This window comes from Apteryx mantelli, chromosome 1 (genome assembly GCF_036417845.1).
Source record: "Apteryx mantelli isolate bAptMan1 chromosome 1, bAptMan1.hap1, whole genome shotgun sequence".
Taxonomy (NCBI): Eukaryota; Metazoa; Chordata; class Aves; order Apterygiformes; family Apterygidae; genus Apteryx; species Apteryx mantelli.
Window position 1 is genome coordinate 4,467,546 of NC_089978.1, and position 24,729 is coordinate 4,492,274.

General features: G+C 38.0%; 1 protein-coding gene across 8 annotated transcripts in view; it reads left to right on the forward strand.

Moving 5' to 3' along the window:
- The window catches only part of EMSY (EMSY transcriptional repressor, BRCA2 interacting), a 40,847-nt gene that overhangs the window by 10,408 nt on the left and 5,710 nt on the right, over positions 1 to 24,729 (forward strand). For 3 of the 8 annotated variants that reach the window (XM_067310658.1, XM_067311040.1, XM_067310800.1), the window contains 12 exons: positions 2,436 to 2,695; positions 7,232 to 7,505; positions 9,537 to 9,839; positions 11,926 to 12,075; positions 13,640 to 13,813; positions 15,982 to 16,118; positions 17,738 to 17,911; positions 18,875 to 19,073; positions 20,207 to 20,371; positions 20,633 to 20,791; positions 22,611 to 22,670; positions 23,748 to 23,902. In XM_067310658.1, coding sequence (XP_067166759.1) covers positions 2,436 to 2,695; positions 7,232 to 7,505; positions 9,537 to 9,839; positions 11,926 to 12,075; positions 13,640 to 13,813; positions 15,982 to 16,118; positions 17,738 to 17,911; positions 18,875 to 19,073; positions 20,207 to 20,371; positions 20,633 to 20,791; positions 22,611 to 22,670; positions 23,748 to 23,902 — 2,210 coding nt within the window. The remainder of the gene's footprint in view (positions 1 to 2,435; positions 2,696 to 7,231; positions 7,506 to 9,536; positions 9,840 to 11,925; positions 12,076 to 13,639; positions 13,814 to 15,981; positions 16,119 to 17,737; positions 17,912 to 18,874; positions 19,074 to 20,206; positions 20,372 to 20,632; positions 20,792 to 22,610; positions 22,671 to 23,747; positions 23,903 to 24,729) is intronic. The other 5 variants (XM_067311114.1, XM_067310733.1, XM_067310862.1 and 2 more) reach the window with 4 other exon arrangements.

Below are 24,729 nucleotides of genomic sequence, written 5' to 3' on the forward strand. Positions count from 1 at the left end.
GGTTCTATCAACCCATGGAACCCATTAAATTAAAAAAAATTTTTTTTTTTTATTTAATGCACTAATTACTTAATTTTAAAGATTCAAGGGAGAATAATCTTAACCTTTTAAAAATGTCTATTGCATTTTTACATGGTAATGAGTATAAAATTGGTCTAGATGCACGACGGATGAAAAGTTCTTATTTTTATTCCATCCATCCTTAGATTTTTTTTCTCCCACTTCATGCACTTCATCTTGTTCTATTTTTTTAAGGAATCAAGCATTTTTCAGAATGTGTTGTTTGAGTCATGTTAGTTTAAATAAGCCCAGTTATATGTGGGTTAGAGCAAACTCAGGAGGTCTGAGTTATAATCGTGACTTTGCCACTGATCTGTTGTGTGACCTCATCTAAGTCACAGTCTGATTGAGCCATTAACCTCTCCATGCCTCTGCTTCCTTGCTTGTCAAGTGTGAGTTATATTCAAGCTTTGAGTAGTACCTTTCGGCTAAATGCTTGTGGAAAACTTGGTACTAGTGCAGTTTTTAATATGAAATTATAAGAATATTGTTCTCACAGAACCCTAACACTGAAAATGAGAAATGAAATGAAATGTGTTTTACGTGAAATATTGCTCTGTTAAGTCAATCTGTTGCTTCTATTTTTTGTGGAAGAGGACTGCTTGGAAACAGCTTTATCTGTATCTTCAGCATTTTGTGGTAACCCACCAAAATAATTGCGGTAGCCTAACATCCTAGCTGCATGTGCGCTTTTGATTCTGGTGGGTGCCGAGATCTTGAAATTTCTGCACGTTTTCATTTAGATTAGTGACCTCGCTATTGTAACTTAGTGCACTCACAATAATACTTAGAGCCTGTTCATAATAGACTTTTAAGACATGTAACCAATTCTCTACTTTATGGGTGAGGATCACCGATAGGCTTGTTCAGGGTCATAAAGTGAATTGTTGATGAGGACTTTGATCTCTGCACTCTTAGATCCACACTTAATCCGTATTGCTGCGAGCTGCCAAAACTATTTTTTTGGAACTCAAAGCAAGCTTAAAATATAGCCTTCGCTTCTGTTCTTAGTTCCCTTTCCTGCCTTTATGCAGATACAACTGTCAGCCTTTTGCATAGCTCTGAAATGTACCTGCAAACGAACTGGTTATATAGTAAGAGAGTCCCATTTTTCAGAAACCATTTGCTGAGCTACTAAGCACTTTCTCATCCATGTAAAATCCTGTGCCTTCGCTTTTCAATGCCAAATTATTTAGTTATCCTAATTAGAGACTGACCCTAATTAGATCCTGACCCTATTTAGAGATTTATTGCCAACCAATTTTGCTTGGTTGCCAGCAAGACTGCATTTTACCAGTACAGAATTTTTTTTTGTGCAAAGAACCAGCTTTTTGTCCCTAGGGCACAGGCATAAGGAGGAAGATCTTCAGTCTTTTTATGTGAAAGTGAATAGTACCTTTTTTGCATGTCTTTGGTTTTTTTTAGACGTTTAACTTTGTATAATTTGGTAGCCATAAATACTCTGTAATAGCTGTAAGAAATTTCCGAGGTAATTACAGAAGGACATTCTTTAATGTATGCCATTCTATGAGCCTCTTGCCTACTTTTTAAAGTTTCATACTGATTTAAGACCAATGAATCATGCTGTAGAGTTACCAGTTGCTCAGCTGAATCTATTGCAGCAGACTTGTTTTATCCATGTGCAGTAGGTGTTTGAGGGGAAGAACAAACTCGTCAGAGGCCAGACTTCTCTTGTTTTTTGTGATTGCATGTTAGGTAGGCAACATTTTGTCTGTTGCACAAAATGTAACAAACAAGGCAGAAGCTGATAAAGTGAGGTTTGACCTTCATAGTTAAAGTATATTTTGAAATAAATAGATCTTAAGATGCTATGTTGAGGTGAAAGGAAGAAGCGTACGGTAATCATTAACGTGGAATGAAAGTATGTACAAAGGCTGAAATCGAAGAAGACTACAGCGGGATAAACTTCAGTAGTCCAGTTGCTGTAAACAAAACCACCACCAAAACAATAGTGAACTCTAGAGTTTTAAACAAAAATGTGCATGATGTCCTAATCCCCTTGTGTTTGTGGTTTCATTAATCAAACTTCTGGAGACAGAGTGAAACCTCTGTACTGGCTCTTATGTTCTTCTAATCTCTTAAGCAGAGCAAAGTAGCCAAATGACTCAAGAGCTTGATTTTCTCTCTCTCTTTTTTTTTTTTTTTAATGACTTTATAAGTGTGGTCTGTATCAAGGACTGAAAGCATTTCTGATCCGTTATAGGTTAGTTGTGGCCATAAGATGTAACTTATCCTCTATTTCTTTTTCTCTTATTTGAAAAAGGGTATAAGACTCAGCAAGTCTGAGGTGTTTTAGAAAGCATTGAGAGCCACAGATGGGGAAAATATAATTTAGAAAAGTACTTCTTTTCCAGGTGTCAGCTGCTCAGATGATGATGAAAAGCCCCGCAAAAGACGGCGAACTAATTCTTCTAGTTCCTCCCCTGTCCTCCTGAAGGAAGTCCCGAAGGCAGTGACTCCTGTCACTAAAACTATCACAGTGCCTGTAAGTGGCAGCCCGAAGATGAGTAATATAATGCAGAGCATTGCCAACTCCTTACCACCACACATGTCGCCTGTGAAAATAACCTTCACTAAGCCCTCAACACAGACAACAAACACAACAACACAGAAGGTATGTGGGGGAAGCTGCCAAATGTTACTTCATTTGGTTTTTTATCAATGAATAAGATGTGATGTTTGACTCTATCTTTCTATGAAGTGTCTAGCTGTGTTTTAAGGATTGCTCTTTGGATAAGATAATCCCTCTTTAAAACAAACAAAGAGAAAACCAAAGTCTTGTATGAATTTAGTTCACCTGTGTGTGAAAGGACCTGGATTGACAGCCGTGGAGACTGAAGCCCTCTTTTTATCCACAGAACAGGTACAGCACAGGCAGCGGGAGTGCAAGCTTCCCCCAGACTGCCCCACCAATGTGCCTCAACCCTGACCTGAAGGGACCACTTCTAGGGATGAGAGGGGATTCAGTCTCCATGCTCATTCAATTCTTGGCCTCTCTGGTGAGACTGCCAACAAGGTTGCCAGTTAGTACCATTTGTGGTGTTGGGTTTTGTGATATGGACACTAGTCCACTGAGAACTGGATCACATAGGCCTCTGAACAGCCTTCAGATGGTAACAACTATTGGTCAAAGGTAATCTTTCTTATTTCTATTTTCCTTATTTATAATTATTCTTTGCAGTAATAGAATTCCAAGAGAGTTCGCATGGGCTTTCCCATGCTGTTTCCTTTTGTCTAGAGACTACTTTTTTGGGTCTATAAAGTTTATTCCTGGAGCTGATCAAAGACTGTGGGGCTTTGTTTTCCTTTCAGTTCTAATGTGCCATTTCTCATTCTGCATTAACAGTATTATGGTGGCCAAAATCAACTGCGTTATTTCAGCTGAGTGTGCCCAAGTTTCCTTGGAATGCAGTGTGTGGAAAAGGTTTTCCATATAGGTTTTTCTTATTGGAACTCAGATTTTCTGTGCAAGATCTATGGCATGATTATTTTCCCATGTTTTAGGAAGCATTTTGGATGTGTCTTCTTTTTTGTCCTTAAGATTTAAAAAAAAGATTAACACCTCAGACCAAGTTCATTCTTGGGACAGTTACTGATTATCGCAGACTTGCGGGGAAAAAATGAATTTGGCCTTGATACTGACAGACTGATTGTAGGCTGGCCACTAACAAGCATTTTTCCCAACCATGAGAGTTTGACTCTTGAGCCTTAACACAGTATTTATTGTATCAGTCTTGTTAATTGTTTTATGCCTTTCTTTGGATTAGCAGAGTTCCCATGTCCTGATTTTTGGAAACTTAAAGAGGAAGGAAGATTCAACTGAAGTAATGTGCAATGAAGAGCTTGCTTTTTGGCCTTTTTCCCACTTCAAAGCTCTTTAATGATGTTTCCATTTTATTCACTGTTCTTTAACAGTGTCCTTAATCGAACTGCATCTTAGAAGGCATGCATAGAAATGCATGAGTGAGCATAAGCCCATCAAGTAACATGTCTTGCATTCAGTGCAAAAAATATGCAGCTAGGTTACAGCTTAACCTCCCCAGCCTGTCGTTCTCAACAGGGTCATCTTTTGTACAGGAAAAAAACTTTGCATTAAATGTCATATTGTTGTACTAAATATGTGCTATAGCATGCTAGTTAAAGGTGGAATGTACTAAACCTGCAAAAGGGAAAAAATGGACTGTTGATAGGGTCTTTTCTGCCCTTGGGCCTCTGATCATTCTGACATGAAAATTTTAGGTTTTGCTTTGTGTAATATTATTTGACTCTCTTGCTAATCTGCAATGATAGGAAAATCATAATGTCTTTCTTTAGGGAACCATAATAGTGCTTGTATCTGAACTTGTCATGCTACCCTCTTTCGTTGGATTTAGATATGCTAAAATATGCAATTGCATTATTTTGGGAGAAATCCCTCTTAGTAATTTTAAATTAAATAGCAGACTTGTTAGACTGAAATTGGAAATGTACTATTTTTAAACAACAAGTGCAGTTGGATATAAAAGAGGTTCTTGGATGTGAATGATATTCTTGGTTTCTGCATGCCAGCTTTCAGAATTGTTTTGACATTTCAGTAGGTTGGAGCAAGATTTGTAGCAACAACTAATAATGTCACAGCTCCAATTTCTGATTTCCCCTGTAATAGCCTTCTGTCTAGGACAGAGAAGGAATCCAGCTAGCGAAGCCTCTGGCAGTTAGTGCCTTTATTTCTTCAGGGACTAGGTTTTGATGGCTCTCAAAATAGAGCTGACAAGACTAATTTCAGTGTTTTAGGAATCCGTTTTTACCTTAGTGATTAAAATCAACTAAAAACCACAGTAACTTGCTGTTTGTCATTGATCAGTCTTTCTGCTGTGGAAAGGTGCTGTTTGAGTACCCATGACAGGATTACTTTGAACATTTTGATGTGTATGAGAAACGGTATTTCAAAAATATAACTGTCATGACTTGAGCTTTAGTATTTGTAAATTTTTATCAGAAAGTTTTGCTTTCTGGATACTTCTCACTTAAGATCACTAATTTTTATGTTCTCTTGTGTTAATTTTGAAAGAAGAAATAGATTAAAGAGACTCAAGCCTGCTTGGTCCCAGGATAACAATTGTTGTTGAAGTGTAATACTTGACAAGCTTTTTTTCCTTGTATCATTAAATAAAGTGTTATTCATAATAACCATTTGATAATCTTGGAATGATAGTACCACCTCTCTTTTTGCATGAAGAACAGCAATGTTCAGGAGTTGTGATTATGCCCAGATTTATCCTCCACACCTCTAGTAACTTAGCTGAGACATAACTTGCCCTGTTTCCCTAAGGATTATATAGGAAGCCTGGTGTGACTGATCTGTCTTCACTGAGTGCAACTTGTCCTTTGAGTGCCTGTATTCCTAAATTAGGTGCGAGAAATCTTAGGTGGGAGGGAGTTGGCCCTTAAATTCTCTAATTCTGTTTCTTGAAGATTAAAATAGGAGAAAGATGTAGAAGGAAAAGAGAGAATGGAAAACTTGGGAACGATTTCTAGTGTTAACCGACTATTTAAAAAACCTAAATAAACTCCCGAGGCACATCAAATGATATTTTCACCTTTAAGATTTGAACCAGAATCAAGCTGTGTAGTGTGCAGCTTGTCTGCTTGGTCACAGCCTAATAGCAGTCTTCAGAAGAGTGTTTTGGCTGGTTAAATCAAGGTTAGGATTGAGGCAAAAACAAGAGTGACGCGGAGAAAACGTTCCTTGGAGAATGCCGCAAGGTGGTAGAGCAGCCCATACACAAACTTTGTGCTTCTGGAATGAAGGTAGTGAGGTTTTGGTTTTCCTCAGATCAAGATATTAAAGGCTCACCTAGGTAATGCAGGCCATAAACTAAGCCTTGGAGGAAAAGGAGAGGAAGAGGCAACATAGTGGTGAAATTTGCTGCTTTTATTCCTTCTATGTGGTTATCTCCTATTTTTAACAAAGCACAGATTCTTAAAAAATCTCTTATTGCTTGATCTATAACTTAAGTCATCATCATATTATTTCTGTTCTTTATCAGGCAAGCTTTCAGTAGTCCTTGAGTAGTATTGTAAGAGTTTTCATTTGAACTAACAGGTTCTCTTTCCTCCTTCTGAACCTTTATTCTGTTGACTTTTGTTACATGAAATAATTAATGGGTTTTAAAGGTTGAGATTTTTAATAAATGAACTTCCTTTTGGGGTAGTTACGTTATTGAAACATTTTAATAGGGTTCTTGGATGGTAAAGTGAACATGCATTTTATTTCTCTGCTTTATGTTTCTGTTTTAACTGTGTGCATGTTTGTAAGTACAAGGAGGTACATATGCAAACAGTATAAAATAAGCCTCCTTACATAAGCGGTCCCCATATTCAAAACTCAAATGATTAGTTTTCTAGGTCAGTTGCATAAGAGCAGACCTCTTCCAAGACTATAATGAATTCCAGGTATTTCAATGTCAGCTCAGATTCATGGGGTTGTAATTGTAACTCTCAGTAGGGGTAATGTTTATTGTCTTTAGGCAAATGGTTTTCAGGCAGATATGAGAGAATTTCTTGTTATTGGGAGCACCAATTAAAGAAAACAGAACTTGTTTCTGAACCTCAAAATAGGTTTTTCACTGGTGAAATATTGATTATTTACAGCCATGTGGATCAAACATATTTCCCGTTATGAACTGAGCAACTGCTTCCTAATTGTTAAGGAGAAAACATCTCTTTATTTTCTCATTGCCATTTCTTGATGTATGTGCAAGGTTTGGGAGGATGGTGTTTAAAACTTTCTTGAAATCCCAGCAGTTCCATTTAAGATGGGTTTCAGGCTTCTTGGCTCAGTTAAATGAACCCAAGCAGTTCATACCTGTCTATTTGCCTGCAAACATAAGATATTTCTACTTTATTCAGATAGCAATTGTTTTCCTCGGAAGAAATATTCTCTAATTTTAAGGGCAAGTTTATTACTTAATCTGATTACCATTTCTCCTTCAAACTAATGCTAACTTTTTTTTTGTTGTTAGCAAATGCATTTATGACACTCTTAAATGGTCTTGATGAACAGATACCCCTAAAACTAAATGTGCAGACGCAGATATATTGCTAAAATTTTATGCTTTTAAATAAATGCAAAGAACAAATGAATCTTTTGTTCTTTTTCTTCTTTCAGGTGATAATAGTAACCACCTCTCCAAGCTCAACTTTTGTACCCAACATCCTTTCAAAGTCCCACAACTATGCAGCAGTTACGAAACTTGTCCCAACATCAGTCATTGCCTCAACTACTCAAAAGCAGCCAGTGGTTATAACTGCATCTCAGTCCTCTCTGGTCAGTAGCAGCAGCAGCAGTAGCTGTTCCACTCCCTCCTGTACCGCAAATACTATTGCGGTGACTGCAGTGGTATCATCAACACCGTCAGTAGTGATGTCAACGGTAGCACAAGGTATGGCAGTGATGTTATATTTGTAAAAACTCTTTCACTGGTGAATTCGACTTTGTTTTGAGAATAGCATAGAGGAGATAATATTCTTTATGTTTACATATGTTGAATAAAGTGCAGGAAACGTGGAAAAAAAAAAAATCTGCTGATGAAACTAATCCAAGGAACTCCACAAAAGTTCATGTTGAAAATAGCTCTTTCCTTCAACAATTCTGATGTACAAATTGCATTTTTAAAGAGAATTTGGTGAGGAAGCGTAGCATAATTTTATTTTGAAAATATTTTGCTTGCAAGTATTAAAGCATTCTAGCCTCGAACTGACTGGCTTTTAAGAACTCTGTCTATCTGATGTATGAAAAATGAATGTTTCCAGTATCATTGAAGATGGTTGTTTCTCTTAATGCATGATTTACAAAAGCATGTGAGATTAACACCAAATATAAGCTTCTTAGGTTTGACATATCCGTTCTGTAGAATACTTCTTGTGGTAACTAATTTTCATGACAACTTTGAAAGATATAGAAGTGCTTGCACTTTTTTTATTTATTTATCAGCATCTCAGTTTTCATGTCCTTATAAGTTTAGATCTGAGTGGACCTAGATTAAAACTCCTAGATTTCTGGTTTCTAATTCCAACTACATATGCTAGCACAGACAAGTTCAACTGCACAGCCAGTAGTTAACCCTTTTGAGGGGAGGCTGTGAATGAATGAAAGGGCCTCAGTGATCAGCACTTAATGTGCTGTGTCTGCCAGTGACAAGTGTCACATAATGATTCTTCCTGGTCCATATTTTCCATCCTTCTTCCATTTCACAAAAATTTGGGCAGCCAAATCAAAGCTGAAGAGGTAGTTTGAATTCCACATTACTTCTATTACTGTGGTCATGGAGGTAGGTCATTAAGCTACAGAGCACGAAAGCAATACTTCTTATTATTTGAACTGTGCATTTTTAGTTGGATTTGATCAGAAATTTGGCAGCTATTACTCTAAAATATATTGGGTGAGATATGTGTAGCAGTGTTAAAGAACTATCAGTGCTATTGCAGAAGATGCTGGTGAAACATCATATGGTATAATCTGATAATTGCCCCCACTGTGAGGAAAGTTAAATTCAAATTAATGGATAAAAAGGCTGACCAACAAAATGGAGAAACCGTCTTAGGTGATGCAGTGAGAAAAGAGTTGCTTGTTTAGATTGCCAGATTTATAATTTATTATCTTCTTATGCTTATTATATTTATCACTGCTATCTATACATGGAGAGGGAGAAATAAGAGAGCAGGAAGTGGTTTGTTTTGTTTTGTTTTTGTGGTGTTCTACTCCAGCCAGGACTTGGTTAAAAACTGCCTACATAAGCACCCAAAAGACAGATGTAAAGTCAGTGTCTTATGCACATGCAATTTAAAGTGATAGATAAGGACAAATTGAGCTGAAAATATTGTGACAGCTATGTGAAGGAATGGCAGAAATAAGTATTTACTTGAGAACTTCATTTTCCCTTTTACTGCAGACTTTGTTTTAGTCACGTTATTACTTTTAAGATCTATAAAGAATACACATTCCTCATTTTTCCAAAATACATACCATTATGTGATTTGTTCTTTTAAAATAACATTGTATTCACTAACACATATTCCCTTTTAATGTTAATGAGCTTAATATTAATTTGTTATTCTCATATCCTTAACTTTTGCAGTCTTGTTTTTCATTATAAATACTTTGCTTTCTTGAAGCTTAAAGATGAGGCTTTGAAAGGATTCGTGAAGTTATTTGTACTGCAAAAGGTGCAGAGAGTAGACTATAGCCTCTTGGGATTGTGGCCTTTGCATTAGCTGCCTTAACACTTTCTGCCATGACACTGAAAAACCTCTGAACAGGGCATTTGAGATGCAAGAGGTAGCTTTTTTTTAGTTGTGTATGTGAGTTTGCATCTTTCAGTAGTAAAGATGGCTTAATACTATATTGCATTTAAGAAATTTTAATTTTCTTTTGTTTTGCACTGTTCAATCTTAAACCGTTTACTCTTTCACAGGTGTATCTACATCAGCTATTAAAGTTGCCTCTACCAGACTACCTTCCCCAAAAGGTTTGGTTGGGAATCCAACTCAGATTTTAGCACAGTTTCCCAAACAGCATCAGCAGTCCCCAAAACAGCAGCTGCACCAAATACAACAGGCTCAACAACAGCAGCAACAACAGCAGCAGCAACAGCAGCAACAACAACAGCAGCAACAACAGCAGCAGCTGGTGCAGTCTTCTGTAGCTCAGCAGCAGCCACAACAATCTCAGTTGCCACCTGGCATCAAACCCACCATTCAGATCAAACAAGAATCAGGTAGATGGAATTAATTTTGGGTGATACTGCTGACTGGTGAGGTCTAACTGCCAGTCAAGAAAGCAGGGCTGAACTCTGCACCAAAATATGCATGGGGAGGCATCATAAAGACATAATAGCTTGAGTACAGGATTTGGCACTAAACTAGAAAATAAATAGTGAAGGATGACTTAACATTTTCAGGCAACAATAACTGAAGAAATTGTTTTTGTAACTCTTCTTGTTTGGTTTAGGTATTATAGACCATCTTTTAGGAGGAAATGTTTTATCTTTAAAGATTGAAAGGTGTATTAAATATCTTCAAAAGTAACTTGGCTGATAACATGGAAGACAGCAGTTCTCTGAAGATCCAAGAGCTATTGAACTGTATCACCTTAAAAAAGCTAATCTGTGTTTTAATTCTTTTCTTGGGTCCAGAAATTGAAACCTATTCTTGAGATACTTGTCGCAACAAATAGAATTAGAACTGAGACTGAAGTTGGACTGCATTCTTTTTGTGACATAATTCATGCAGTTGACTTTGGGCAAGTCGTTTAATCTTTCTGCCTTGGCTTTCCTCCTCTGTAAAATAGACAGTTTTTATCTCATTGAGAGGTGGTTAGAAGTAATGCTTGCAAAGTGTACCAAATTCTGAAGAAGAAAGTGCTATAAAAGTGCAAAGTATTTTTATGTCCATATTTTATATTAATCATGTGGTCAATAAAATTGTTTTATGTTTATACTATTTAGGTCAAATATTTAAAATAGACCATAAAATGAAAAAACAAACATCCTTACCCATCCCTTGTTTTTGGATTGTGGGACCATTGCCTGGGAAAAAAATGTCCGCTGATGAACACAAAAGGCCTCCAGTCACTGGACACCATTTGGTCAATAAGAACTTCACTCTTTGCCTTCTACTATGGCTTTAGGCTCCGCATGCTTTTTAGTTAAACTTTCTTTGGAAACACCATCTGATACCTATTATTTCTGAAAGATGTGAGTTAATTTTCACTAAGACTTTGCTTTTTATCCAGATTTGTGTCTGGATGATGCAAAGGCCTTGGGTTTTTCTTCTCTAACTTCAGACAGTTCATTAAGGCACTTAGTTTGGAGCTTGCTTGCTCTGTGCTACTTTTATAGACGGCATAGAAGAAAACATCTCTGGAGAATGTTTCTTGAGTGGACAGAATTGCTCACCTAGAAATTTCTGTGCTCAAACATAAGTGTCTAAGTTTAGGTGGGGTAAATTCAGGCCAGAGGTTTCATGAAACTTGACCAACACAATACAGTACACTTACCTCAGTGTGGAACAGAATTTAAGTTCCAGGTGGCCTGGATGTACTTTTGAGCAGACTACATGAATCTTTTGATTTGCAGCAGAAAAGTGAATCTTGGAGAAGTCCCACTCCACTACACAAACTGAGAGAAAGGGAGCAGAATCCTTGACTTGTTAAGGTGTTCTCCCTTGTTCTTGCTGCCTTATCCAGAACTTGTTTCAGTCCAATTCCTGTGTAGCTTCAAAACAACCTGTAGGTTAAGTGGAGAGGTTTCCTTACAGCAGCCTTCCCTAACCAGTGTCACAGTTGCTTCCTTACGGACACTCATACTCAGAGTGCAGGAAAAACTTTTTATTTATTTGAAGGAATGAAATTCAACCAGTCTAATTAAAACATATAAATTTAGTCTGTAAATTTTAATCAAGAACTATTTCACTTTGTGATGCTTTATTATACTTGAACCAATTTGGTATTGGTTGTAACCTGTTGGTTCCTGGGAAATGCATGCTGTTTTTGAGTCATGGACCAAAAGAGGTTAAAAATCACTACAATAAATCAATGATGAAATGGAATCCCATGCATCAGTGGGAGTAGCAAGGAATTGATACAGGCACATGAAAGGCAAAGGTGATGACTGTCTTGTTACTTGCAAAAAACAGCAAAAAAACCAACCCAACAAAAAAAATTCTTTTCAGGATCAAGAATACATTGGACTCAGAACAGAAGCCTCGTGAGGCTACTTGCCCACTAGGGCTTGGTCTGAGAAAACATTTCAGAAAGTAACTTTTCGTGCCTGTATTTTAACAGTGACCTTTCTCCTTTCCTAGGTGTTAAAATAATCACTCAACAGGTGCAACCCAGTAAAATCCTTCCCAAACCAGTTACAGCGACCTTGCCCAGCAGTAGCAATTCACCTATTATGGTGGTTAGCAGTAATGGGACTATCATGACAACTAAACTGGTCACTACTCCCACTGGTAAGTTATTGCTCTGAGAAGGGAAGGGAGGGTAAACCCAGAAATACAGGTGATAAAACATGGTTTATTAGGGTAAAAAAGCACTCGTCTCGCTTGTAAACAGTGAGCACAACAGCACGTTCAAAACCTGCTAATAATCATTCTAGATTAGGATTTATGCCACTGAGTGGTCTTTTATTCCTCTTGTGGTCTCTTTGAATTGAATGCACAAAAGTATGATCATTCCTTCCCCAATGGGTTTATTTTAAAGGAAGTTTTTTGCAACTTGGACTGATACTTTGCACTTCTGTAGCACCTTATATTAGAGGATTTAAATTAATTTAAGTTTTTAGGTACCTCCAGTAGGTAGGTCAGCATTATTCCTATTTTACATATGTGGAATTTAAAAGGCAGGTGACTTGCTCATAGTCTTGCAGTGAATTAAAAAAAAAAGGCCAGTAAATTCAATTTTGAACTCCTAGTGGTTTCCTGGGGATCTAATTGTATTTGTGCTTCCTTTTTTGTATAAAATCAGAAATGGTACAGACTGTTCAATTTGTAACTTGTGTGAGGAAGATTTGCAAGGCAGATTAAGCTGAATTTCCTGAAAACCAGGGTAAATTTGCTTGCTGAATTTTTAGCATGGGTTGGGAATATTAGTGTAAACTAATGGTTAATGTTGACTGTTTTTAACGTTAGCTCTTGAAACACTTCTCACAAATATTCTTAAGTGCATTAAAAAAAGAAATTCTAACAGTTTTGCAGTTCATTTAATTGGTAAAACCTGAATTGCTTTCTCTTGGATTTGAACATGTGGCTTCCCTGTTAAAACAAGCTGTTCTGCTCTGTGATCTTTAGCAATTAAGGTCTGTAGTGCATTATCAGCAGCAGTATAATCAGAATGAAATCACAGTGTTAGTGTAGCTATTGACTGCTGTTATTATTTTGAGCAAGTTTCTTTTGGGGATTCAGTCCTGCTTCCATTCTGAGGGTAGTAGCTAGGAAAAAGGAGCATTTATACCATGTCAGGAGGCTTATTTTCTACTTCTAAATGCTAAATCTGTAAGATTGTGTTTTCATTGTAGATTATATTTTTCTCTTAGAGTGTTATTTAGGCCAGTAATTTTGTGGTGTTCTGAATGGTTTGTCTCATGAGAAAAGTGAGATTACAGGTCTCTTTCAAGAGAGGAAGAGTTCAAGTCTGGTAGTGTCATCAGGTGGTTAACTCTTATGCCTCTAATAAAGTAAGTGGCAAACTATACAGGTCTATCACCCATCTATAGGTCTAACACCTATTGAAAAGTAAAACCCTTAGCACAAGGACACAAATTAAAATGCAGTAGTCATGGAGCATTTTGATATAATGCCTCACAAAATCTTACATTAAATTAAAATTGGCATATACTTGAATATTGCTCTGCAGGTTTAAAAACTACCTGGAGGATTGTAAAGGGTGGTAATAAATTGCAGTGTGGTGTCTCTTTGAATAAAATCTAATGCTTTCCTTCTAAATTAACCTTTTCCACAAGAGCTAGTAGTATAGCATATTCTAACAGCCAACTTTCTTGTCTCTTCTTCAAAACAGGAACTCAAGCAACATATACGCGGCCAACGGTTAGTCCCTCTCTAGGGGCTCGGATGGCTGGAACTCCTGGGGCTGCTACTTATGTGAAAACCACAAGCGGTAGCATCATTACAGTAGTACCAAAATCGCTGGCTACGCTGGGAGGCAAGATTATCAGCAGTAACATTGTGTCTGGTAGGCATATGAGTATTTTGATATTAAGACTTATTTCAAAAGCAAGTTTAGACTCACTGTGATTGTTCAGATCTTTTCTGTGGGGTACGTGCTCAAATAATTATTAGGCCCTTTATGGGAGAAGAAATTAATTCAGAAGAAAAACAGCTGAGGATGAAAAAGAAAATAACGGGTGGAAGGTTTGGAAGGAGAGTGTTCTCATGGATTACAGCAATTCTAAGGTTTAAGAAAGAAGTGCTTAATGGGAGGGAAGCTGGGAAGGAAAAGAGAAATCTGGAGGAGTAGAACTACTATATTGTCCTGTGCTGGAGGGCAGGAAGATCATACGGCTATGTTGTAGTTTGATCTAAAGTAGTCTGGAATCTTGATGCCCTTTTCTCTTCCACTGCTCACTGAAAGAACCAACTGCATGTGTTGAGTTCAGCTGTGCAGTCTCCTCATCCCATTTTTCTTTTGATTTCAGTCTGTCTTTCCCATATCCCATGCTCTAACTTGTGGCTTTCCTCCCAGCCTCCCAGCAGATTCCTGCTGATTATCTTTACATTAGTCTTCTGACCAGCCTTGATGCTTTCTGTGAGTACAGTCTCTAAACATAGGGTCTTTTTAAGACCAGGACCCAACACGCTTACACCTGTTTCACTTTCTTAGTGTCAGTTTTGGGCTTAAACAGTGCTAATGGAGATAAGGTCTGCTACAGTACCTAACTAGGTGCAGATATACAGCAGTATCTGTTGGGGCTGTTCTTCCTGTCTCATAAGATCCTTAAATTACTTAGGGCTCCCACTATTTCTGCTTAGCAGAGACCCAGTGTGGCACCAGCCAGCTTAGTTCACCAGAAGGTGCTACAGGGGCTCGTAGAAGGGCTGTTTAGTTAATCCACACTGGAGTGTAGGCTGGTGCAGGTACCTGAATTTTTCAGATCTTAATTTCTACAGAAACTCAGCTTATTTGGGGGCTAAAGCAGTTGCTTCTTTGTGAATGAGTAACTTTTTCAGCCTGGTGCATGCATGAAGAATAGTTGACTCAGATTTCTAGAGTGCAAATATCACTATTTTCCAGAGCACCAGTTTATGTAGGGGAGCCCTTAGCTGGTCTTCATAAGGATTATACTGCTTGTCCAGAGATAACACAAGTTTGGAAAGGGTGTCTATATGTTTTTGTTTGTTTGCTTGTTTCTGCTCAGGGAGGAGCCTATTAGACATTTATTGCTTCTTAAGTCATTCATAAGAACGTGATGGTCTCACCTCAGAATGTCTTCCCTTTTCCAGAATTAGTATAGCTATTAAGTACGTAGTGAAGTACGTACAGGTATCACTGACGGATTGAAGGTGCTGAGTGGAATCCTTGGTTTGTAGCTCTGCTGACTGAGTGATCCTTTCTTCAGGGAGAAAGTAGAAGATGTGGTAGAAAGCTGTCTGAGTAGATATTGAAATAGTGGCCTGATAACACTAGTGACTTAGATGTCAGTGTGCATACAATTTATGTAGATTGTAGAGGGCTGTCCAGAATTACCTGTGACTGCAGGTAAACGAAAACCTGCTCCAGGGAATGGAACTAATTAAATATTGGGAGAGGAAGAGAAATAGCCAAGACAACTGTTCTTAAAAAAGGAGAGGGAAAAAAAAAAAGCAAAAACACTCTGAACTCAACTTTTATAAGCTGATTATATAAAATAATAGCATTTTTTAATTTTTTTTTTATTTTTCCAATCAGTACTAGCCTTTTGTATTACATCAGTTCAATTCCAGAAAAAGCTGGTATTTTTTCTTGAGCAGAGATGTATTTTTGGTACATGGATGTTATCTGTGCACTGTAAGGTCAACTGTTGTCTATGCAAATACGACCTTGAGTTGAATATTAGTGTTGCCCTTCTGTAACTCTAGCCTTCAAAAAGTTAAGCATGTTAGCCTGAGAAAATACCCTGTTATGTGCCTGCTTCTTTTTATTGCATATGAAAGATATGTGGAGAAAGCATGTAATTCTTATATGTCTGGTTAGGGGAGATGTATTCCCATTCCAAATGCTGCTGTTTTTAAAACTTAGCTTTAATCATTGCTGTGCTGTCAGATTTCAATACAGTGATTCCTATGCAGCTCACCAATGTCTAAAGTGGAAGGAAATCTACATTTTATAAACTGCACATTTCTACTTTTCCCATTAATATTTAGGAACTACAACCAAAATCACTACAATTCCAATGACATCCAAACCCAATGTGATTGTTGTGCAGAAGACTACTGGAAAAGGAACTACAATTCAAGGGCTTCCAGGCAAAAACGTTGTCACAACACTGTTAAATGCTGGGGTAAGTAAGAGTTTCAAGACTAAAATCTATAAGCCAAGTGACAGGATGTTTGGTGGCTGCTGCGTTCTTTCTGCTTCGATCCCTATTAAAAGCAAACTGTGCATGAGCTACTTAACAGATACAGCATGCCCTAATGTCAGGGATGTTTGAGAAGCAAGTATGTTCTGCAGGATGTGCAAGATCCTCAAAACGAGCAGGGAATCTTCCTGAAGTTAAATGAAAATAAAAAGTTTCAATTTTGTATTTGCTCTTTTTGCCTGGTTGACAACTTTGTAATCCTGAAAGGATTAAGTAGAATAAAATGGCTCAAGTCTTAACGCTGTTAGTGTTCTAATGAGAACCACGGTCCTGTGCTATAAACTTGCATCTCCAACTGTGTATCTCTTGGAGGTAAAGAGCAAAAATAAATGGTGTCTTCAGAGTAAGGGTACTACCTTTTATTTTATGTAGGGCATAGTACTGTAATGTCCTGTTCCTGAGTATTGCACAGTGCTGAATTATTTTTGGATAACCTGATGTGCAGTAAGAACAAATTCAAGTTTCCTGCTTCAGCCGGGGTCACCTTCAAGTGCTAATTTATCAAAATGATGAACCTGCTGTACATTCCTAGATAAAACTGTGAGATTTATGTGATAATGCTTTAATGGTGTGATCTTTAAAATCTCCTTGCGTAGCAGAGCTGAATAGGGAAGTGTGTTGGGTTTTTTTCCTCTTTTAGGAAATTATTTTAGAAGATTTCAAGCTTTTTCTGGTTTAAATGAGAGCAAATACCTAAAGCAGTTTTCACAGAAGTAGGAATCTCATGATGCTGCAAAGTAGGAAACACGAAAATGCAATGATATTTCTGAAACAAGTATGATTCTTAGAATTTCTAGCTACTTGATAGGAATTAGTAGGAATACTGGAAGTACTGGCAGCTAATGTCGTTCCTCATCTGCTTTATTAATGTGCAGCACTAAAAAACAAGCCTGCTGAATTCCATCACTGTTCTTAAGCTATCAATATTCTAGTCATATTCAAAAGTATTTCAAAATCAGATGCTTTCCGTGAAACAGTTGTGAATCTGCAATTTTTTCAATAAATTAACTTTTAAAAAAAAAAGCCCAAACTTAATGTCTTGGTGATGTTAATAATACAAAGATCTGTTTTTAAATAATTTCTTTTTATAATTTTTAAACTCGATTCAAATTTTGTAAGATGTCTTGCCAAAGTTAGTGTTAATAGAAATAAGGGGTTTTGAAAAACATTTACAAAGGGTTTGAGGGAAGTTCCAACTTATGTGAATTCTGTGAAGCAACTTCAAAAACTTGTCATTGTCATTTAATTACCTTTTGAACTGCTTGTAAGTTTTGAACAAAAAAATACAAAGTGATGGAAAAGGAAGTTTTGGTAGCTTTTCCATTCAAAGCAGTAGGTCTTTTTATTCTTGGTCTTTGAGTGTTCTTCATCTTAAGTACATCCAGTTCTAACAGCAACAAGTTGACTTCATGGTATGCACTCACGCGTAACTGGGTTTTTTATTTTATTTATTTATTTATTTATTTATTTATTTATTTATAGAGAAGTGGGTCTCTGAAGTATTTCTCTCAGTTAACCTGTAAATTTTGGCTTCTCTGCAGGGGGAGAAAACTATTCAGGCAGTGCCAGCAGGAGCAAAACCTGCTATCATCACTGCCACAAGACCCATCACAAAAATGATTGTTACACAGCCAAAAGGAATAGGGTCCACGGTCCAGCCAGCCACCAAAATCATCCCAACTAAAATTGTTTATGGTCAGCAAGGGAAAACACAGGTACAGTGAGGTCCCATTTCTGTCTTGAAATGTACCCATAAATTTTAATGGGAAGTAAATCATTTTTCACTGTATTGCTGCATCTGTTGCAGGGATTAATGTCCACAGTATGTGTCTGTGGGGATTGAGATTTAGAATCTTAATCCGGTGGCCTTGATTCCAATTTCTGGAACACAGTGTTTGCATTGTCAGCTGTTTCTGGATGCCTAGAGAAAACCAAAAGGAAATACTGAGCCTGTTACATAGGTGAAACTTAAACTGTCTGGACACGGTTCTAGATGCCTGTTTAAGTCTTAAAACTAAAGATGAAATCATGAGAAATAAAAATGCAGAGTCTTCCGCTCTGGGGACGTGCGTCATCCTTGAAAATTGAGAATTTTATTGAAATTGATCTATGTGCTGTTTAATGTGTGCTCAGGTTGTGCCTGCAGCCTTGTGTGGTTGGTGGGGCTGTACGCAGAGAATCTGGCTTATTTCTGGACACTCTGTTTCAACTTTCTCTGGTTGCACTTGCTGTATAAACAGAACTAAACTTTTATCTGTGTTTTTTTTTGGGGGGGGGGGTTGTTTGTTTTTTGTTTTTATGTCTTGATTGTTCAAGACTGGATTATGATTGGCATGGGAAGACAGGTACCTGTTCTATCAGCGCGGTGAGTGTTCCAGGCCACTTGGGTAGCTTTCTTTTGTCTGCTCTGTAATTGTACCCATTCCTGAACAACGACTGTTTAGCACTCCACATTACTGAAATGAGAAGTACGTTCTTGTGCACTGCCATTTATTAGGGCTTTGTAGTTTAATAATCAGAGCTGCTGAATTTACAGGTAGACTTTTTTAGTAAAATACCAATATAATGTAGGTCTTGTACATGGATCTATTTTAGTGACAGGCCGTTCTGTTGCTCGATTGCTCAGCTCTGCTCTCTTGAGTGCTTTTACTGTACACAGACTCTGTCTTCCTAATTAGGTTCTTATAAAGCCAAAGCCAGTGACATTTCAAGCAACAGTTGTGAGTGAGCAAACTAGGCAGTTGGTAACTGAAACGTTACAGCAGGCATCAAGGGTGGCAGAGACAGGAAACTCTTCTCTCCCAGAAGTGAAAGAAGAACCACAAAGCTACACTGATAGCAGCTCGTCTTCTACAGAGTCCTCCCAGAGCTCCCAAGGTATGTGTTAGTGTTGCACAAAACATGATTGCACTGTCTCTCCCAAGTGTGCTAGCTAGTTTCATATAACTTACTGCATCTCATTTTTTAGTGACCTTACCCAGCCTGTTAGCAGTGTCATTGTCCACTTCCCTGATTTTTTTTTGTTTTTTTAACAGACTATATGCATTACCTTCCTATGTGAAAAGTGGAGATAATGTTTTCTTGCTGGGATTTGGCTAGCATGTGGCCTGTAGCCTGTTCCTTTTTGGCGGGGAGTCCTTCAGTGATGGGCAGAGCTGCAGTCTTTTTGGCAGCCCATGCTTTCCCACTCTGTTGAGTGTGTTGAATCATCTTTCCATTGCCTGAAAATTGCCTCAGTCATGTGACCGACATGGATTTGGGTCCTTTTATTGGAACATGCATGTGTATCAGGAGATATAGCAGACCTGCACTCCTCATGGGGGTGCTGCCATGGCTTCATGCCATGATAACAGATGCAGTTCTCCTCATGTGGTAGAGGAGGATCAGTGCATAAATAGCATCCAGTCTCTGGTCAGGAGTGGCCCTAGGGTCTATCACTCTATTAGACAGGCAAATGTCTGTCTATAAAACACTTTCAACTTGTTTAAGTGCCTTCTTTCAGTCACCTTTGCTATGTAATTCTGTAACTGTTGGTATATACCATCATTTTAAATTAATTGAAAAAAGTTTTGAAGATTCAGCAAACTTAACAGAACAAATTTTAGATGCCTTTGTGTTCAGAGTATGAACTATATTTTGGTTAGCTGAACTGCTAAAACCTTCTGAAAAAAGTTCAATCCAAGGCAGGTTCAGCATACAAAGTGACCTGCTTAACTTCAGTTGTTCAAACTGAAGCTTTTATGAGCAACTAAGAAATAGAATCTTTTTATTGGAAGTCGTTGAGAGCATTAGCTGTGTTTTGCTTCAGGAGTCACTTGTAATAAAAACTAAAGTACTGCAAAATGAAAACATGCACCCATGGCAGTATTCAGAAATCTAGTGGACGAGGCCCTGAGTAACCTGATTGAATTTTGAACTCTAGTCCTGCTTTGTGCAGGCGTTTTGTGTCGGAGGTCTCTACTCCAATGGTTCTGTGATGATTTGATGTGCCCTTACTCTTTTGCACACAGATTCTCAGCCTGTAGTCCATGTGATTGCTTCAAGAAGTCAGGATTGGTCAGAACATGAAATTGCTGTGGACACAAGCCCTACAATAATTTACCAGGATGTATCCAGTGAATCTCAATCAGCTACTTCCACAATAAAAGCCTTGTTGGAACTTCAGCAGACAACAGGTATGAAAATGCATGTGTTTTGTTTTTTGTAGGATCACTTCAAAGCAGTCAGCTGCTACTTGCTTAAACAACAATTTGTAACTGAAAAGTACCTACCTTGAATCAATTCGATTTCTGTACTTTCTATCTTTCTATGTACTTTACTATCCTGCAAAAGTCTGTTTGAAAACATTGTATAATGTTCATTATCTATTTAATTAAGATGTTGCATTTATATTGGAGGCTTATTTTACTAAATCCAGTACTTGTTGCCTTTTAAAGCAGTGAAGGAGAAGTTAGAATCAAAGCCAAGACAGCCTACCATTGACTTGAGCCAAATGGCTGTCCCAATCCAGATGACCCAAGAAAAGAGGCATTCTCCAGAAAGTCCTTCAATTGCTGTGGTAGAGTCAGAATTAGTTGCTGAATATATCACAACTGGTAAGTGACTAAGATGTTTTAGGATGATGGGTTTGCAGTTGAAGTCTAGGGACTTCCTTCTGGGGTTTTCTCAGGATGGGTTTCATTTGTGTTTCTTTTGTAGTGGAAATGAGTGTGTTTTTTTTTCTAGACCCCCTGCAGGGGACGGAGATCGCATCTGCTTTTCTGAGGCATATTGGAGAATGTTTCTAACTGAAACAAAGGGTTGTTGCTTCAAGAAATACTAGTTTTAAACAGATTTTCTGTCTTCTGATCTGGTGGAGAGGACAGGCTGTCCCACTTGTTGCCTTTAGGGAAAAAGGAAAAATGAAGTTGCAGGAACTACGTACTAATTCTGTGCATATTGAGAGGAGTCAGACTGAGTTAGTTTAACCCGTATTTACAAAATATTATTGCTTACCAGCACTAAGTCAGCTTTTTGGCCAGGTGACCATTTAGCATTCTAATGTAATCCCCATCTTCTTCATTTGTTAGAAGTCTTTGAACTGCTAAATTTGCATGTTGTAGGCAAATGAATTCTTCAACCTGAAGTTTTTAAGGGCTGAATCCCAAACATAACTTTTTTTTGGTCTGACACCTTCCATCTGGGTGCCTATGTTGTCCCAGTCCTTGAATCCCTTCCCCTGGACGCCCCTCTAATTATACCATGCATCTCATGTTCTCTACTACCCCAGGACACTTGCCCTGAGCCACCTCCCATACATATGTGAAAGGATCAAACGATATATTTTTTGTTTGTTTTAATTTCTTATGTTCACATTATTGGTCTCTCTACTTAATTTGGAAAACGAAACAAAAATGTTGAAAATACGCACTGGAAAAGAGGAATAAAACTTGGTTGTATTAAAATGTATAAATTCATATCTAACTTCAGGGTTTCTAGTATTAAATGTCCAATCTGATATTTCCATTTTTCATTCTCCTCTTCTGCACCTCCACCCCTCACTTCCATTCCTGTACAGTCTAAATTTAAGTTGTGTGGAATTGTGTGTGTGTGTGTGTTGGGGGGAGGTGGGGGACTGTTGTTACTCTTTTAAATAACGCTTACTGTATCTGGCTTCAATTTTGAATGTTTGAGTCATGCTCTCTTGGATCCCTTTTAAAACACATTCCAAAGTACAATAAATAGTGTTAAACTGATCTCCAATTAACATGGCAGTCAGTCACGTTCCCTGACATAGTCAGGTGCATTGACTGTGCTTGTATTCAAGGTTCCATGTATAGGTTTCCCTGGGACATACTGTAAAAATTGACTTAAACCTGGGCCCTTGGCAATGGGGCAAAGTCTAGTCAGTGTCTATGTAGGCTTAAGTCCTTTGCTGCAGATGAGAAACCATACAAGCAACAACGTTGAGAGTTTCTTTGAGCTACTGTTTGAAGCACCACACTATATGAAAACAATGTTTTTCGTAAACCTTGAGGTGATTTACAAGAACCTACTAGAGAAATGCAGTATTCTGTGGATTGACTAGTGGCAGACTGTTACAGCACAAAACTGGTTATTTTGCTTCCAAATTTTTCTCCCTTTCCTTCTCCTTCCTCCAGATTAAGCGAACGCTGTCAGGGAATGCTGGTAATTGAGTGTTTCCTTTTGTTTTCGTGTGTGCTTCTCAGGATTCATCAGTAATGCAAGTAGTTGTATTTTCTGCTAGCAAGTTCGTTAGTAAGATAGTAAACAAGCGATGAAATCTCATGCGTGTGCCTCGAACGAAGGGTTAGGCACGCTTTAAATGGGACTTGGGATTCAGCATGAACTTCCTAGTGAGATGAAAGGAGCAGCTCACACATCTCAGTATTACCGTTTTTTGTCTGTCTGCAGACTCAGGAAGACAACACTGTATTGGTTCACATTCGGAAGAATATCTACACAACCATATAGGTTAGAAACTTTATTTTTAAATGAAGTTTTAAATTGTGCAGGAACTGTTGGGGATACTCATGATGGATCTGGCACAGCATGCAGGCCAGTATCAATATAATCCAACTCCTTTCTTGGAGTGGGAAAGTAATTTTCATATTAAATCAAAATTTGGCCTTTCTTTTAACTGTCAGCAAGATCCCTAGTAACTTTAAACCTTCAGTTATATGATAACTGAATATAAACTTTTCTTTACTACTTCTTCCTCAGTCAATCAGTATTTTGTGACATTTTAGAAGTTAATTAAAGTAAATATTTAAATACTGTATGGACTGGCGTGAACTAATTTGGATTCTTGTCTTGTCAGTGACTCCTCCTTGGCTTATTAGTGACTGCAATATGGAATGGTTTGGTTTTTTCCCCCTCACCTGAAAATCATTTCTCTGCCAATCCACTGTTTAATTACAGAGCTATAACCATAGCTTCATAACTTGTATTAGATTTGTTCTAAAAAGTGACTTAGACCAATGACAAGGTCTCCATATCTGTCTGTGATTTCTGATCAACCTTCCTTGCTTTCTTAATTCCCAAACAATTTTCTAATTACTCCTCTTGAATATTAAGCTATGCTCTGAAGATGATTTCTCGCAATTTATCAGCGGTAGATATTCAGTGGGCAAGGCTTGCTGTTCTTAATTGCAGTCAATTGTGCAGGTGCTTTTAGCAATGTAAAGATTACAGAATAACTTGTGCTCTACAGTGTTGTGCTGGTGATGTATGAAGAACCCAGATGAAAACTGAATATAAATTCTCCTTACAAAGTTAGTGTGTTGGGAGAGGGAGGCCAGGGGAGATTCAGGCCAAGCATGATTGCTTAGAAATCGGAGTCAAAAACAACCCGCTGAGATGCTATTTGAAGTTGTGTCTCAGAATAGATCTACACTTTAAGGTTGAAGCTAGCATACAGTAAAAGACTTGTTTCATATTCAGATCTTTATTTCACTCATACGCTTTCAGCTGAAGGTTAAATGCCAAGCAAATAGCTGAATTTTACTGCAGTTAGTTTTGGGGAAGCACCACTCACCTCTTTACTTTCAGTCAGTCATCGGTCACAGCCCCACCAGCAGTCATCCCAGCCCCAGAGGACTCTGCTGCAGCACGTGGCTCAGTCGCAGACGGCAACGCAGACTTCCGTTGTGGTGAAATCCATCCCCGCATCTTCCACGGGCGCAATTACCCATATCATGCAGCAGGTTGTACCCTTTCTTTTCCAAACAGTCTCTACAGCAGTAGGTTATGTGACTTACATAGGACGACAGCTTGATTTGAATGAGTGTATCGTGTTGCTACCAGTGGAACTGCTAAGTGTGAGAACAAATTAGTAGCTTCATTTTAATGTTTTGGTGGGGAGGGTGGTGGGACGTGGGAGAAGCTGTTAATGGGATTACTTGAAACTATTAAGAGATATTCGCAGCTGCTATAGCAAAGATATTGCGACCTGGATTAGTTTTTCCTGTTTGTATGTCATCTCTTCAGCAGAACCAAACTGCTTTTCTGTATGTTGTATTACAGAGGGGCTGAGCTCTTCAGGTCATGATGGCCTTAGTGTAGGGGAAGAGGGATGAAGCAGAATCCAGATGATGTATCACAGAGCATAAAATGTCCTTTTGGTTTGAGGACTTCAGGTTGTGAAAAGGCAAACTTCTCTACTTGCTGAATCAAAAAGTCAGATTATATTTAGACATGTGTGGTGGGGACTCCAAAGAGGCCAAACCACTAAAACAAATCCTGTATCTTGTGGTGAAATCTTACTGAAGTCTCATTGATTTCTTCATTCAAGAACTGACGTTTTTGTCACTTGGGAGTAATAGATTACCCCAGGTGAATGCACACAACTCAACTCTGCATTGCTGTAATGTCTAGGAACTGCAACTGGACCAAGACAGCGCAGGTCATAAACCTACGGCAGAGAGCATATTTCAGTTGGTTTTTGAGTGGGTTCCTTCATATTGCTGATTATATATACCACTTACTAACAGATTTATACTATGGCATACAAAGCATAGTAACATAGATCTCC